Raw genomic sequence first — 18,586 nt, 5'->3', positions numbered from 1 at the left:
AATTCACAACTGCGTTGTTTCTTATACATAAATAAACTATTGCATCATACATGAGTTCCCGTTCCATTGCCTGTCAAAATAAAATATTGGTATTATTATCGAAAACATTAAAAAAAAGGGTGCGTGTTATACTTCTTTGGCATTATTAAAAATAGTTTTTGCAAGCAAATAATTAATTACAATTAAATAATCAAAGACTGGAAAAGGAGTCATTATAGTCAATAAAGTTCAGTTTACATTTGAAAAATTAAATAAATAAATATTTATTATTATTCTCTTACAATGTAGGACTACATTAAGTGTAACATAAATTCTATTTTGTTTTTAAATTATGTCCAATGCCGTTGCATCTTACGTGGGCAACTTAATTCTGTTAATTTTGTGTAACGGTGCGCGCGCATCGTAATATTTCACTCTCATCAATTTTTCACAACGCGCCTAAAGAAGTATAACTTCAAAAATATAGCTGAATTTAAATTTACAAATGAAATCCAAAATATAACAAATTTAAGCTACTTAACAGTGAATCGTTACAAGTTTTTTGTTCGCAAGTGTATAGTTTGATATCTTTACCTTTAGTTAATTTCGACGTCTGCAAACCTTGGTTCGTTGACAGAATATAATGGGCTGTCTGCGACGTCTTAGGCACCTTTGAACAAAGTTTTATCTAAGTAAATTGTAGTTTATAAATGTTGCAATTTTACGTACATATTTCAGAAAATGTGAGACTTAAAATAATTTACTAACAGTCGATAATAATATACCTATAGACACGAAGAGTTGTATTCTTCTACAATACCACAGATATTAAACTTGATTAATTTAATATATTATATTCTGTAATATGTTGACGACTCATTGGACGACTCAGGGGTACTAACCACTAGGGTTAGTACCCCTGACTGCGAATCCATGGGTCCCGGGTAGAACCCCGGCTGAGACGAACATCGATGTGATGAGCATTTGATGTTGTGCTTAGGTCTTGGGTGTTTAAATATGTATTTATATGTCTATCTATCTATAATATGTATGTATATCCGTTGCCTAGTACCCATAACACAAGCTTCACCAGCTTAGCATGGGACTAGGTCAATTGGTGTGAATTGTCTTTAAAAAAAAAAATGTTCTATACGAATTGCACACCGCTGGATTATAAAAGGCATTTCAACGGGGATAATTTATAATTATTTATTATAATTAAAGAGTTTCTATGATTATAATATATAATTATAATTCTAATAAAACCGAAATAATCTTCACGGTGTAAATTCACGTATACTGCGGCATTATTTTAAAACACGTCAAGTATCTATTAATTCTGTTTAAAAATAGAATTGGATCGCACCCTCACATTTGTTCCTATTTCAAAAATAACTCCATAAACCACCCCTGTGAGGGAAATATCTCGTTATCCTATAAATAGAGAAATCAGAGCGACCCTCCGGGGTAATTGCACTTGAAGAGTCAATGCGTGCTCTAAGTGCGTATAGGGGTAATGTCGTTACGTACTAAGGTGACGATTCGACGCCTTAAACGTCAAAAATGGTTATTTGAACATGTATATTTAAATTCTACGAGAAAAGGGAAGTTATTTTAGGATTTTTTTAAATATTTTTAACAGACTTTAAAAACTCTTGTATTTTTTTGTGTGTTTAGCATAGCTCCTCCGTCAGCCCGATCTGAATTTCAGACTCCAGAGGTGTCAAATTATTCGGATTTGCCGCCAATATTCATAGGGTAATTGGATTGATAGTTAGAATAGTAACTGAAATGTCACGTGAATTCCTCATTTGCTTATGGTGATTTGGAAATTACTGTATTATTTGGTGTTTAAGTCTAGATGAAGTGTGACACAACACAGCGTGTGAAGACTAGCGTTTGTATGATTTGAAACCATTTGTTTTTTTAATTAATAAAAAGATACATTATTTTTTTAGCAACATATTACGTCACACGTACAAATAAAAACCCAATATCAAATTTATCGATTAATAACGCATAATATTTTGCATTATTCAATATGTGAGCCCAAATTATTTTGATGAACACAGGATTGTCAAATATTTAATTAAATAGAGTAAAAATTATGCGCTGATATACGATTATAAACTTTATAGTATAGCGATAGAACTTACTTGTGGTTGAGCTGGTGATGGGTTTCCTGTGTGACTTGTAACGGGCAGTGATGATGGAGGCGACAACGAGAGGCCTAGAAATTATTTAATCGATTTAATATGTTAAAAGGTACAACTCTACTGATTCTGACTATACTATATATAGTTAAAAAAAATAGAAAAGTACGGACATTTGCATAATACTCATTTACAACACACTATGGTAGTAGTCAAAATACTTTTGAATCATAAAGATACATAAAGAATTTACCAACATTGTTTTATATATGAAAGACGCTACTGTATGGAAGCAGTGTGGACTTAGTTACTCTCTAGACATGTCGTAATATATAATTATATTATATACAAAAATATTTATAATAGGGCGATAGCGCAACTGGATTATAATTACGTGATGGGAAAAACAAAATGCTGTGAAGAATAACAATGGTTGTTTTTAAGTAATTTGTACCTGACTGTTGATGAGAAAGACTTTTCAATGTGTAATATGGTGGTGGTGCATTCTTTGATGATGTGTTTGGTTGTGGGGCGTACGCTGCAACAATTAAAAGAAAATATTTTGAAAATTATTGGAGAGTAATAAATGATTTTCCACGCAATTTTGTATTAAAAAAACAATTTTGATGACTTTTGAACTGTTTTTATAAACTTGAATATCTTATAAAAGAACACTAACAACCTGAACCAATACTATTCAATTCCAACAATATGTAGGGCAAATTGATAACCTCTTTTTTGAAGTCAGTTAATGAATAAACGTACTGGTATTTATTGATCATATTGCTGTATTTTAGTTATTTTATTCAAGAAACTGCAAGATTATTTAGCTCTTTGCACTAATTGGACCATAGAAACAATCTCAAACTTGCTTCAACTGTAATATAATTTCATATAATGTTCGTAACCTAATACAAACCTGACCTGTATTCCAAAACTATGTAATCTAAATCAGCTAATATTTTCCTTCGAATGATAGTAGTTTTATGCCACGCGCCTGAACCAATATGCTACGACGGCGATACGTCTAAGTGCTTTATTTTAGACTAGCGACCCGTCCCGGCTTCGCACGGGTATAAAATATATAGCCTATGTCACTCACTGAAAAAATGATTAAAATCGATCCAATAGCTTTGATTTATTCATTACTGAAATTCATTACGTTAAATTTGGATATTTTGATAAATCTCGTAGGGTTCAGCCTGCGTTTGCAATGTAAGCGGAAAAAAAATAATTATTTACGACATCACATTAGAAACTCAAAAATAACAGTATTTCTCCACTATTTAATGGATGTTATTACACATATACATTATACACCTTCCTCTTCAATCACTCCATCTATTATAAAAAACCGCATCAAAATCCGTTGCGTAGTTTTAAAGAATTAAGCAATAAGCATACAAATGGATATAGGGACAGAGAAAGCGACTTTGTTTAATACTATGTAGTGATTGTACAAACAATTTTTTCTCATATACAGTAGTTAACACATCCCTTCCCACACTTACCAAGTCCGGGGCCATTTCCTGTCAAATACGGATTTCCGTATGTGGCTGCGTACCGCACGTCCACTCCCGACATCAACACTCCAGGGTTTGACATTGGAATCACTAAAGAAATATACATGATAAACAAATTTATTCACTCCCGAAAAATGTATAATGTATTAATACGTGTTTATCACAATATATTAAGTGAATTCTTATAAAACGTGCGGTTGCCTGGAAGAGATCGCTCGAAAGCGATAAGGCCGCCAGTTGCTCTCCTTTTTATTTAATTATGTCAATTGTACTATATTAATATATATGCAACGAAGTGTCAATAAATATATAAATAAATAAAACGACTAGCTGACCCCGCAAACGCTGTTTTGCGATAGTATATTATCTCTAGGAAAAAAAATTTAGTTCATCTAAACTATCTACTATAATAAAAAATAGGGGTTGATCGTAAATTGGTGAAAATTAGGGGTCATATGTATGCTGTATCATAAAATTAAAAACAAAAAAAATTGTCTAATATTTTTTCATGGGGTGGACACCCTTATCACCCTTATCACTTAGGGGTTTAAAGATAGATAGTAGCCGATTCTCAGACTTACGGAATATGCATAAAAAATTTAATACGAATCGGTCGAGCCGTTTCGGAGAAGTATGGGAACGTACATTGTGACACGAGAATTTTATATATTAGATAGAAGAAGATTAGGACATTTCGCACTCTTAAAGCAACAGGTTGATTTGAACAATTTTATATAATACTAGATGACCCGGTGAACTTCAAATAACCTATTATTATTTATGTCAATTAATATTATTTTTTTAAAACAGACCAGTCTTTAATTTGTTAAACTAACTTTTTAAAGGTAACTTGTATACCTACCTAATGATATTTTGAGACTTCAATATATTCTTTTAAAAAGGTAATAGTGAAAATAAAATAAAATCTACTATATAAAAATAAGTCGGGTTTTCCTTCCTGACGCTATAACTCCAGAACGCACGAACCGATTTCCACGGTTTTGCATTCGTTGGAAAGGTCTCGGGCTCCGTGAGGTTTATAGCAAAGAAAATTCAGGAAAAATTTCAACAGAAAAGCGGGATCACCAAACGAAATGTTACATAAAACGAAGCCATCTGGTGGCGAAACGGAGTTCGCCGAGTTTGCTAGTGAATTATAAAGTTAATACTTACAGTCTGGTCCGACCATCCCACTAAGTCTCCCACAGCTCTGCTGTCGGTGTAGCGACCCACAGTGACTCTGGTAGGTAACATCGGTACCCCTAGATAGCGATCCTGTATGTGAATCGTTGGACGGCGGCGCATAATCGCGCGAATAGTCTACGTATGGTACGTACCCGTTTGCTTGTGTTTGGCTCTGCAAATGTATTTTATTTTAAGTTTTTAAATTTATTAAATTGTTAAGGGTCTGTTTGTGTGGAAATAGCTAAATCGGAACTTATCCGTACATTGTGAAACAGACCCTAAATGTAAAAAGTTATTTTCGTTAATTAATTTTTAATTTTTAATATTTAAAGTTTTCAAACAACTGAATCAGCGCTTTTGACGAAATTCCCGCGAATTAAGTTTAAATGTCTACCCGTAAAACAATGAAAAAATCTATTTAAGTTATTATTTACATACGTACATAATGAACTTGACTTAAGACTTTTCATAGAGATGATAAAATTGTAATAAGCCATACGGTGATACTGAAGATTTGGGGTCGAGAATTACCGCTAAGTTAATACTTAGCGGTAATTCTGGACGTAATCTTCCATATGTCAAAAACGTATTAGTCAAACGGGAATCATACTTGGCGTTAAGTGACTTAAGTCGACTCTCAGTCGTCCTCTTAATCACTTAATAGTGTTCTTAGTAAGTGTTCTTCAAGAACTCGATTTCTTTGTATCTAGCCAGAACAGTGCTATATCCGACACTATCGACATATTTATATGTTCACAGTGAGCTCACAGTAGCGATATTGTGTAACCCATCTAATTAGTATTATATGTTTAAATACATTTTAATTTTGAAAATATCGTATTGGTTTAATATTTTATCAAGAAAAAAAAAAGATAGATAACTGCTTCCTATATTGATCTATGGTGAACTTATTAAGTATAGCAAGTTACGATTAATGCTTAATAAAAATCCCTGCGTATGTATGTTATTAGCGTCAAAGTAACAAATGCACCAAGAATTCACTAACACAAAATAAAGCAACAAAACCGGGTCATTCTCGTTTGATTAAAACATCAAGTGAAACACAAAGCTGGCTTATCCGCACTATAATATGACGTCATATTTCAACAGAATTTCGCGAATGTACACTATTAGTGCAAGTCACGAGTCTACCGCATAGAGGACAGTGATATAATTTTTGGTCGTTTGTTTTGTTGAGATTGAGTAAAATTTGACCGTGAGCAAGGCTGGTGAAGTATCCGTATAATGTTAAAAAAAAAATGGTGCGTGTACTTATGTACGCGCGTAAGTAGAGAATAACTACTTATATATGCTCTTTGGCATTATTAAAAATAGTTTTTCATTACATGAAAATAATTAATTACAAATAAATAATCAAAGACTGGAAAAGGAGTCTTTATAGTCAATAAAATTCAGTTTACATTTGAAAAATTAAATAAATAAATATTTGTTATTATTCTCTTACATTAAGTGTAACATAAATTCTATTATTATTCGAATGTTGTTTTTAAATTATGTCCAATGCCGTAGAATCTTCCGTAGGCAACTTCATTCTGTTAATTTTGTGTCACGGTGCGCGCGCATCGTAAAATTTCACTCTCATCAATTTCTCATACCGCGCCTACAGAAGTATAACTTCAAAAAATGTGAGCCGTCACGGGACGTCTGGCAGATGTGAAACATCGACATTATTTTGAAAAAGTAATATGCAGAAAAGAACAGATTGTAATAGGAACTAAATATGTCATACTGATAAAATAAAATATAACGATTTTTTTCCAGTTAACGATGACTATTTATTGAATAAACATTTATTTTCACTAAATACAAAAATTTACGAATTCATTTCAAATCGTGACTACTTAATTCGTTTAATCAGTGACTTCGAAATACACACACCGTACACACTACTGCATATAGGCTGTATATATTTATATACTATCATATAGCGTGGCGACGCCTGAAATCGGTTTTACGTGCGGCTATAGATGTTTCACATCAAAAGAGTATTCAAAAATTAAACCGAGTCTATTTCGTTGCAAAAATAGCAAAAACAAAAGAACACACAATATTTCTAAGTCCATCCATCATCATCGATCGGAATCACCTATCCAATAGCATCAGACATATCCCATACAATCGTAACCCGCTGTTTGCTCCTGACATTCGATGTTTGAATTTCAAATTTTCCACATGAAATTTGTTTTAAATTGCTTCATTAATTGTTATTTAAAGTTAGTCTCAAATGGAAATAGAAAATGAGGCCTGTATCCCACATTCTTCAGTCAGAGAGACATGAACATAAAATAGAATAGACGCTGAATTAAAATAAATTTAAAGTTCAGTACAGAACTACAATATAAATTTAAAATTGTCGCAAATGTGAATAATAATTCTCAAGATATAATACAAAACGTGACTAAGATATCAAGTGTTAATGTAATTTCGCTGAAACTGGGTCATTAAAATTGTGCTCAACGTATAACAGTTTTGTCTTGCCCAGCCCTGCGATTCTGTAACTCACTTTTCAAAAGCTGGGAGCTTGTGGTTTATTGATTATTAGAATGCCAAATCATGAAATGACTGCTTCACGACTGATTTGCGAGCGACCGCCGATGCGAAAACCGCTGTGTGAGTTCGAAAAGTGAGTTACAGAATCGCAGGTCAGGTCTGTTGAGAATTTCTTGAAATCATCTCCAGACAAAGATCTGTGGTGTGCGTTCGGACAATGCTATACACTAATAGGGTTCTAAATGTACAACACGCGCTTTTGATGAAAGTAAACATAATGAGGAATGTATTATAAACCGGACGTCATATAAGTAATTGTGTATTTCAAACCCAAGCTTAGTGGCAAAATTATATAGTTTGGAAAAGTAATTAAATATGTGTGACATGTACAAAACGCCGCTGTAGAATGACAACCATAAAAAAAAAAACAAAAAAAAGATTTATTTCGTCAATGTTTGTTAAAATATTATTATGTGTTATTGTCCATAGTTATGGATGGTAAAAAGGACTTATTTATTAATAACATAAATAAGTCCTTACTTCATGATTATACCAGTTAAATGACATAAGTCTAAGGCCGTTTCTCCACTGCTCCGGTCCGGCAAACGTTAATTACCGATCCGTTTTAGAAACTCACAACAGTACTTACGTGCTTCTCCACTACTCCGGCATCCGATTTTTAACGATCCGATAACTTGCTAGATCGGAACGCGGTGTTTTATCGGTCCAAGTATTCACAGGTTTATTTATAGTTTCTTGAATTTGAAAAAATCTGCATAACCCGGACCAAACCAAATTATGTTAGTATTTATTTATATATTTTTTTACCATAGTATTAGTGAACTATTTATTAAGTAGATTTTAATATTTCAAGATAGACAATATAAAAAAGTAATAAACTAGCCAGGGCAATAAAATATTCAGAATTTAGAACGTTTTATTAATAAAATAATGTAAATGGGTTTTAGTTAATATAAGTGTTGCATGATAAATACACAAGTATCGATTATTGTCGGATCGGATAAAGTGGAGAAGCGCAATCCGGCCTTCCAAAATTCCGGTATCCGACGTCGGACCGAAGCAGTGGAGAAAGGGCCTAAGAATAAAAAGTAAATGGTTTTTGACATACGAGGTTATCATTCTACAGCGACGAAAAGTAGAAACGAATTGGGATACACATAACAAAATACATAAGCTTCTATCTCTACACACGGCTCGCCTCGTCATTTAACATTTACGTCCATGTAAAACAAAATAAATTCAAAATACGGAATCATGAATGAAAATTAAATATTAGTGCCCCTATTAAATACCTTGTATTGGAGGTTGCTAATTGGTTGGTGAAAATCGCCGCTGTACCGGAGTTGATCATCATACGATTCTGGTAGTGGTACTGGACCAGCCAAAGGCAGGCCTAGATTGGTTGTGAGATGTATTGTTGAACGTAAGTCGGTTTCCGATTCATGTGAGGTGTCCTAAGAATAATAGTTTATATAACAATAATGTCTCCATAATTATAACGCACATGTGTAGATGATCTACCCAAGTAGGCTTTAACAAATCATCAATAAAGCAGACGCAGAAATATGTCTGTCTCAAATCCTATTAATGGGTTTTGAGAATATAAGAATATATGAAAAACCTTTAGACCTTGCATAGCTTGCATTTTTTTTTTATTTACAATGCTACAAATGTAATTATTTTATTTTATCTCACACACTGCTTTGTGTGTTTTTTTATTATTTTTATTACTCTTTAATGTTAATATGCTACGGTTTCGATATTTGTAAATAGGTATGTGAGGAACATGTATACTAACTTTTTTAGTATAGTACTTTATTCTAAGAGTACATTGTCTTCACATTATAATTATTTAACAAATGTAACAAAATATTGTAAACCTATTTAAAAGAGTAAGTGTGGAGTTTCTTGCCCATTCTTCTCCACACGAAACTACCTTTTGGAAGGGGCGACTGGAATCTTCTTTGTATTTTTTTTGACGTTCAAAAGTGCCATTTAATTGAAATAAATAAACAAACAAATAACAAACAAACAAATAACAAATATTTTATTTATTTATTTATTTATTTTCTCACAAAAATTTAAACTTAGGACATAAGCAAGTGACAGTTATATTCTTACGTCTGTATAAATGATTTGACTTTGACTTTAGCACGCAGACCGTCGAATATACTTTTATCAGTCAAGTCAAATTAGCATGTCAAAATATAATTATAACCATAAAATTATTTCTTAAAGGTTTGTCAAATCTAAAAACCAACCTATTAAAAAATATTAAACATTAAATTAAACATAGATGTAATTTTGTGATAATACGCATTATAATATTATTTATTCTGAAAAATACCCTAGCGCACTGTAAGAAATAAATGTATTAGGTATTTGTTAGTTCATATGCATCGAATTTGAAACCCTCTCTTTATACAATCAAGATGGCTGCCGTGTCCAAAAAACTTACCATATCACAGCTTCCCTCAATTTGTCGAAGTTCCAATTTCAAATCGCTGATGTTCGAATTTCGATCGCTCTCTTTATACGGGCAACTCTTGGCTACGTCAGTCAAATCCGGTTTTTTGACATCACACTTATTATTTTTACGATGACACAGCATCACGGCGAACATAATGATGAGAATTATGATGGTTAGCGATGAAGCCCCAGCGATGATGACCATAAGTGATGAGGATTCTATGAGAAGAGAAAGTGAATGTAAGTTACCCCTATTCAAAAAAAGGGTGCGTGTACTTATGTACGCGCGTAAGAAGTTATACTTCTTTGGCATTATTTAAAAATAGTTTTTTATTGCATGCAAATAATTAATTACAATTAAATAATCAAAGACTGGAAAAGGAGTCATTATAGTCAATAAAGTTCAGTTTACATTTGAAAAATTAAATAAATATTATTATTCGAATGTTGTTTTTAAATTATGTCCAATGCCGTAGCATCTTCCGTGGGAAACTTCATTCTGTTAATTTTGTGTCACGGTGCGCGCGCATCGTAAAATTTCACTCTCATCAATTTTTCGTAACGTGCCTAAAGAAGTATAACTTCAAAAATGGAGGGATAAAAAGGGTACTTACTGTCGGGAACCAAATGTATCAGCATATTATCAGAGCCATACGCGTTTACAACTGTGCAGTTGTATTTTCCAAAGTGTTTTATTTGACTATCTCGTACGATTAACGTTGATTTCGTCAATCGATCCGCTAATGTTTCTTCAAGAAATACGTATTCCTGTAAGGCAAACCTTTACTTAGTACATTTGTTTTTAAGGTATTTTTAAAAATGAAAATAACTTAAACACATCGTCCGCTGGTCATAAATTATAACAAATTTTTATTTATTTACTTATTTATACATTCTAAAACAAAGTGTATGCCTAAAAAATACAAGAAAATATGACATCAAAATTAACACACATACACATTAATTACATTAAAATATAAGCAATCTTTCAGAGGAAAAAATAAACAGTGGGTGTTCCACAAAAAAAAAAAATAGTATTGTCTTTGATTGACTTATGTCACCTTTACACATTTAAAGAAAAAACTTTACCGGATTAAAGTTATGTATTTTTATAAATTTAAAATTATGTCAAATAGTTGTAAATTTATAAAAATACATAACTTTAATCCAGTTAAAAAGTTTTTTCTTTAAAAAAAATAATAACTAAAACTAAAAAGATAAAAAATAACAATAACGGTAATAAAAATTTATGAGTTATAGATTCACTTTTGTCGGTTATATATGTTAGAAGATCGAAAAATTAATAAAATTTATTTTTAATGTATATCTTATCTGAGGATGTATAAGGAACGGGACTAATTCATCACATATTTACGATTAAGCGAAGAGCGTAAAATTATTATAAAAGCTTCAAACATATTTATAATGAAAGTACATGTAATCCAGTGTCCATATTAATCCCTTAATCCTTTTAGGGATGGAATTTTCAATATCCCTTCATAGATGTTAATAAGATAAATCAACTTCCGAAATTCCAAGTTTCCAGCCCTTGTGGTTTAGGCTCTGCATTGATGATTCGGGATTATTATGTGAATTATAAATGTTATATAGTAGAATGTTGGGATTTTTTAAACCCATAAATTTGCGTCAAATATTGTCTGAAAATTGGATGTATCGGTTGTGTGGTAATAAGGCATTATTTGCCTGCTTGAATGAGAAAAAGTAGATGGCGATACTGCACATGTCGTAAGAGCTAAGTTTGTTGAGATAAAATCTTCATAGATTTAAAAGCCTCTAAAACAGCCTTTTTATGAGAGCAAACTGCTCTGACGACTGTTTCCTTCCATAATATCAAGTAAATCTTCTGATATTTTAACTAATCTTTTATCTTCTTTTTCATCATTACATTCCATATTTTTTCAAATTTCTTTTAGATTCTTCGTCAATGTCTTCTAAAGATTTAATTCAAGGGTTGTTATTTGATACTAATGTTTCTATAGAACTTCTGTGGTAAAAATGAGTCCGAAAAACAATAGTCTTACGCAAAACAGCTGATCGATGTCGGCCATGTTTTTATAATGCCATTAAAGATGGTCACTAATTAGATGAAACTATTCATAGTCAATTGTCCAATACTCCCTTCATAGTGGAACGCGAGTTTTTTATGAATAAAGTTGTTTACATTGCCCTTATTAGTTACACTTACATGATTGTGAAAAGAATTTATTTCAGCCCCTTCAAAGGCCCACATAACAAGATCGGGCTTCGGAACTGAGAAGGATATACACTCGACTCTAACACTATCTCCCTCTATCCCATATTGAGTGTTATTGGAGACTATTTTTGGAGGTCCTGCAAAGAAAGTTTATTTATAGCATATATTTATAGATTAGAAAATTATTACTAAAGACTTTTTAAATTAGGAACGTAATATAAAATATGTGTATGTGTAAGTAATTTTTGTGGGTTCCTAAAGCGATAGCAATCCCTGAACATTAAAGTCGATTTCGGCCCGTGTGAAGTCAAGGTTGCTACAACTATGCACTCAAGCGGCGCTGATGCGGCACCGGGACGATTTCAAGTGTGAACACGAGAAGCGTAGTATTTGTTTAAAACATACATATAATAATGAAAAAGTATTTAAGCCGAACGATGGGATCAGTTCAGCTCGAGTTCGAACGAATTCGATTTTTGAATGATGATGTTACATTGATTTCCCACAGATTATGCTGCGAAACGAACCAGGGGAAAACACAGTGACAGTGAATCTGTGGAAGGTGCAACCAGTTTAATATAGGTACTTTGCTTTTTAAAGAAACTATCAGATGTATACCTTATTGGCCAAAATCGTCTCGAGTTGGCGGTTCATGCAACTAGCACTCGTGGTTCGTAGAAATATATCGAAAATACATATGAAAACGTTTCGGTGTTGATGTTATAGAGACCTTATATTTGAGAGTCCTCTCCCCCCTTGGATGTCTGGCTGACTAGACGTGTTTTACGGCTACACCTTATAAAATTATTTTAAAAATATTTTTAAATTTAATATATTCAAAAATAAGTGATTCGAGTACTAGGCGCACATAACTCCCGAGGATACTCAAGACAAGCTTCGTGCACTGCGAGACGACTGACGGCTCTCCCACCAAGCTCCGAGGCCACACAAGTAACGCAGCATAAGAGTGAGTGAGATAATTATATTTGGCGCATCTCGTCGTTACGCATCCCGCAATTCGAGTGGCTAATTAGCAGTAACGCCCACCTGCGTACGAGCAAGTTAAAGGAGGCGTGGCTAGCACTAGGCCCAATAGTGATTTATTAATTATACCATAAGATTAATAGTAAATCGCACATCACTTTAAGTGTTGTCGCCTTTATATTTTTGCACTGACACGGATAGCTTCTTCTGTTTGCGATCACAAAATGATTAGAAGTCCATGTAAACAAGATGTACAGTATGGCTCCGCTCCAAACTTAAACTTAAGTGATACTAGCACTATTGATGACAACATTACTCAACGTTCGAAGCGAAGGCGGTGCGAATGTGGTGGAGTTTCGGAAGAGTCAAAAATCGATAAATTCTTAAACACGATTAATATGTGGCGACAGGAAACTGATGAGAAATTGTCAGAAATAAAAACGTACGTGCAGGATGTTGTGCGACAAAACACAGAAATTCTGGCTTCGCAGAGTGAAACAGAAAAATCTATAGAATTTTTGTCGCAAAAGTATGATGACTTGCTGTTACAATTGAGTTCACATCAAAAACAAACACAATCTTTCCTTGAGCGTGTATCTAAGGTTGAAGACACAACAGAGGATATGGACCGTCGTTCTAGGCTGAGCTCCCTGGAAATTCGTAACATCCGGCTGGCAAACAGAACTCTGTCTCAGGATGAGCAGATATCTGTTGTCACTCGGCTTTTCAAGGAGATATCGGTGGAAGTCTCGTTGTCTGAGATATTTGATATCCGCCGTGTCCCGTCAAAGTCTGATAGTATCACTCTGGTATGCACCCTGAATTCAGTTATTACGAGGGGAAGAATTCTGAAGGCTTTCAAAGAACATAACAGAGGCAGTAACAAACTCAACTCCACCATCGTCGGTGGTCCGCAACATCCGATTTACATCGCCGAGCATCTGACGGCACAGGCACGCCGCCTATACTATCTAGCTCGAGAATACGCCAAGACGGAAAAATATAAGTATTGCTGGACTTCCGGAGGCCGAGTGCTGCTGAGGCAGGCAGACCACACCAAACTCATTGTTGTTACTAATGAAAGTCAGCTGGTTGGCCCCCAGCCAAAAAACTAGATCCTTGCGACGTATTTCCGTCTTTGTTTATGATTAGATTTAGTTTTTTAATTACTATGATATTAGTACTAGGTAAAATCATTGTTTGTAACTGTGCTATAGTGCCGACGCGCCTTTACATAAGTATTATATTATATTTTATATTTCCACATATAATATACCTATATAATTTAGCATTTCTGATAGTATTTGGTTCCTTAGGCTCAATTTTCAAATATTATTCTAGAGTTGTTACTCACGTAATTAATTTCATACCTCTTTATTCACACACAAATATTGTAGACACTTTTCTCTTATACATAATCTATGACTATCTCACTGATATATACTATTTAAATTGTACTCTAATTCCAATGCGTGCATATATCCTTAAGTTTAGTGAACCTGTGCTTGCACTCATTGACCATACACTGCTATTCCCATTTAATAACTGTATTGTGCTAGCAAATTGGTTACTTTTAGTTACTCAAGGCTTCAAAATTCGATCGTAATAATAGACAATTATTAAACAACATCGATAATGTATCGGTTGCTTCAAGCCATTGCTGTGATCCACATGAAGTCCGAAACTATTTACCTAAACATAATAAAGTCCTAAATATTATAACGCAAAATATTCGGAGCTTATCGGCAAATTTCGCGAACTTTGAAATTTTACTTACAAATTTTCATACTATCCCGGATATTATCATTCTCACTGAATGTTTTCTAGAAAGCAACCCGGTAATACCAACCATAAAAGGTTTCTCCAGCATCTCTTCCTGTAACCCAGTTAATAAAAATGACGGAGTCCTGGTTTACTATAAAAATTGTATTACAGGCATCTCAATTGAAGAACCCTCTGTAGCAGAAGCCAGCGTTCTCTTAATTAAACTTAATATTGATACTGCAATTTTAGGTATTTATCGACCAAGTGCTTTCAAAAATAAAACGAACTTTATTAACTCTCTAAATACCTTGCTAGAATCTCTTAAAAGTTTCAAAAATATAATAATCTTAGGTGACATAAATATTGATATTACTCCAGAGAATCTTAACCAAGAAGCTGAAGATTATCTTAACATGTTGGTTTACCATGGGCTTCTCCCAACTCATACCTTCCCTACTCGTTTTCCTTCTTCTACGTGTCTTGATCACGGTATTCTTAAATCACCTCTTACTGCTCTTACTCTTGTCATCAATTCTTCAATCACTGATCATAGTTCAGTAGTAATGTCCTTAGATATAAAGAAACGCTACTCTGCTCCTACTCGATCTATCAAAAAAGTGGATCATGATAGCCTCTCACAGTCTCTCCTGTATACAGATTTTTCATCTGTTCTCAATAACACTGACTGTGAAGAAGCAACCAACAATTTGATAGAAATTCTTCAATCAGTTATCTCTATGCACACCTCCGTAATGACTCGCTCTCACCGCACTAAAATCATCAAGCCATGGATGACCCCAGGCTTACTTAAATGTATACGTAATAGAGATAGAATGCATTACAAACTAAAAAAGCAACCTGAAAATGATATTCTGCGTAAAACATACTACAGATACCGGAACTTCTGTAATAGTCTACTGAAGAAATTAAAAAAGAATTATGAAAAAGGTCTACTACTAAATGCAGGAACTAACACCAAAAAACTTTGGACAGCTATAAAAGACGTTAGTAATCTTAATAAAAAACATGATAGACCAAGTGACCTCCTAAAATGTAGAGCGAATCCAAAAGACTCAACAAACCATGTTAACTCTCACTTTGTGGGTATCGGAAAATCGCTTGCCTTAAATATACAATCCAATCATCAACACGACTCTCCACCTCCATTACGGCCAAATCCTCCTTTTCCTCTCCAATCATTCGTCATGCTCGACACTTCTATTGAAGAAGTCGAAATCACTATAAATTCCTTGAAAGAAAGCTGTGCTGCAGGTTGGGACAACATCACGTCTGCCATACTTAAACGCAACCTTAAAATATTAGCTACACCAATCGCCCATGTATGTAACTTAAGTATGCGTACGGGAATCTTCCCATCCGCTTTTAAAAAGGCAATAGTGCATCCCATTTTCAAATCCGGCAACCGTGGCAGTGTCGACAACTATCGCCCCATCTCTATTCTGTCAGCACTGTCCAAGATCCTTGAACGCCTAATAAACAAACGTCTCGTTAGTTATCTGGAAGATAAACAATTACTTTCTCCGAACCAATTCGGTTTCAGAGCTAAAAGATCTTCATCGGATGCCATCCATGAATTAACCGATCACATAGTTAGGAACTTGGACAGCCATAGGAAGTGTCTGGGCATATTCTTAGACCTCGCGAAGGCATTCGACACTGTCTCGGCCCAAATCCTTCTACAGAAACTGGAAGCGCTTGGAGTGAGAGGAGTTCAACTTTCCTTATTTAAAAGTTACCTCAGCGGTCGGAGTCAATGTGTAGTGGTAGATGGCCATGTCAGCTCTTACCTTCCAGTGGAATTCGGAGTCCCCCAGGGCAGCATTCTTGGTCCTACGCTGTTCCTAGTGTACATGAATGATCTGTGTTCCCTGAAAATACCTAATTGCAAATTGGTCTCTTACGCCGACGATACTGCTCTTGTTTTCTCTGCAAAAAGCTGGAGGGAAGCTTTCTCTTATGCACAGACCGGATTTGATATCGTTTCGTGTTGGCTGCGCCAAAATTTACTAACTCTTAATATAGAGAAAACTTGCTATCTTACCTTCTCCATATATACTCCTCCCATAGCCTTAATCCCGTATTCCTTAACTGCCCATACACATTCTTCTGTTCCTTCTGTTCCATGCTCTTGCGCTACATTGAAGAGAGGTTGTACGGTTAAGTATCTTGGCATCACACTAGATAGTCGACTCACGTTTCAGGCCCATCTTATGAATATGTGTGGTAGAGTCCGCAAACTCATGTTTATCTTTAAGAAAATTCGTCATGTTGCCGAGCCTCATATAGTCAGAATGATGTATTTAGCATTATGTCAATCTGTTTTATTATATGCTATCACCACTTGGGGTGGTGCAGCCAAAACCCATCTGCTGTCCCTGGAACGTGCCCAGAGGGCTCTTCTAAAAGTTTGCTTATTCAAACCCATTCTTTTCCCTACTTTCACCCTCTATCAGGAAGCTCAGATACTTACAGTACGTCAACTGTTCATCCTAAACACAGCCCTCAAACAGCATCACGAACATAAACCTAGTCCTTCTTCCTCTCGATCTGCTCGCCGCCCACCCCCTGTTCACCTTCCTTCTCTCTACACTGCCTTTTCCCACCGCTTCTACTGTTACCTCGGCCCTTTTATTTACAACAAACTAAATCGCAAGCTGAATATTCACTTACTCTTATCCTTCAGTTGTAAAAAGAAGGTCACTGCCTACATACAAGGTCTCAACTATGATGAGACTGAAAACTTAATCCAACCAATGGTCTAACTTACAATTTATAGCTTATTTTTGATTTACTATTTATTTTTATACTTATTTAAGTACTGTTATCTATTTATCTAAGTACTAATATATATATATTTATCTAAGTACTAATATATATATATATATAATAATATATATAATAATTAGCACGGATGTTATATCGGCGCGATTGCACACCTACATATTTTAATTAGGTACCTCTTTTCTCCATGTTACATCTGTAAAATGTCCTTATTAATAATTTACTCTTGTTACTGGTTACTTTTTACACCATGTGGGGAGAGGCTGGTGGTCTGAGATACAAGCCCTGCTTAGTTCAGTCACCAGTCTCTCACAATCTTATAATGTTTCCTTGTGACAATATATCTGTTTCTTAATATTAGTTAATATCAATGTAAGATTGTGGAGAAAAAATAAAGATTTGTTTGTTTGTTTGTTTGAGATCAACTCACGAAGTTCAGTTTAAATAACATTTCATATATATCAACCATATAAACGGAAACTAATCTTTACTCATAAATTTTACAACCAGTTTCCTATTCAGACAAGTTAAAACTGACAACCGCGTAACTTTCCTTTAGTTTACTGTAGTTATATATAAAATTAATATAACAGTCTCCTAACTTTGAATACCTCGTCTCCATTGTGGGATAATATTTTATTTCAAATTTTAGCTACCTTGTTATTTTTGAAGCCAACACTGGAGCTATATAAACTAGAGGTCTTAATGAAATAATAATTATCTAAAATCATAATAATGTATAGGATATATGTTCAGCGACTTTAGTAAAAATGATGTCTTGCCCGCCGCACCAGGTCATCACTAGTAATATAGTCCCAGCAAATCAGAGTACATACAAGCTATAGGCCTAAATAAAGTCTCAATTTTTTGTTACAGAAGGCAAACGGGCAGGAGGCTCATCTGATGTTAAGAGATACCGCCGTCCATGGACACTCATATTGCCAGGAGGCTCGCAAGTGTGTGCGCAAGGCCCGGCCGGT

At 34.2% G+C, this 18,586-nt stretch overlaps 1 protein-coding gene across 1 annotated transcript in view; it reads right to left on the bottom strand.

The window, feature by feature from the left end:
* LOC125052333 (irregular chiasm C-roughest protein-like) overlaps positions 1-18,586 on the bottom strand; it is an 81,942-nt gene continuing 63,356 nt past the window's right edge. Inside the window, exons 13-22 of the mRNA XM_047653111.1 lie at positions 12,048-12,193; positions 10,456-10,609; positions 9,831-10,060; positions 8,665-8,826; positions 4,829-5,012; positions 3,644-3,745; positions 2,587-2,670; positions 2,136-2,209; positions 574-649; positions 1-70 (exon numbers count right to left, since the gene is read on the bottom strand). Coding sequence (XP_047509067.1) covers positions 45-70; positions 574-649; positions 2,136-2,209; positions 2,587-2,670; positions 3,644-3,745; positions 4,829-5,012; positions 8,665-8,826; positions 9,831-10,060; positions 10,456-10,609; positions 12,048-12,193 — 1,238 coding nt within the window. The 3' untranslated portion in view covers positions 1-44. The remainder of the gene's footprint in view (positions 71-573; positions 650-2,135; positions 2,210-2,586; positions 2,671-3,643; positions 3,746-4,828; positions 5,013-8,664; positions 8,827-9,830; positions 10,061-10,455; positions 10,610-12,047; positions 12,194-18,586) is intronic.

Source organism: Pieris napi, chromosome 9 (genome assembly GCF_905475465.1).
Source record: "Pieris napi chromosome 9, ilPieNapi1.2, whole genome shotgun sequence".
Classification (NCBI taxonomy): Eukaryota; Metazoa; Arthropoda; class Insecta; order Lepidoptera; family Pieridae; genus Pieris; species Pieris napi.
This window is presented reverse-complemented; position numbering and strand designations above follow the sequence as displayed.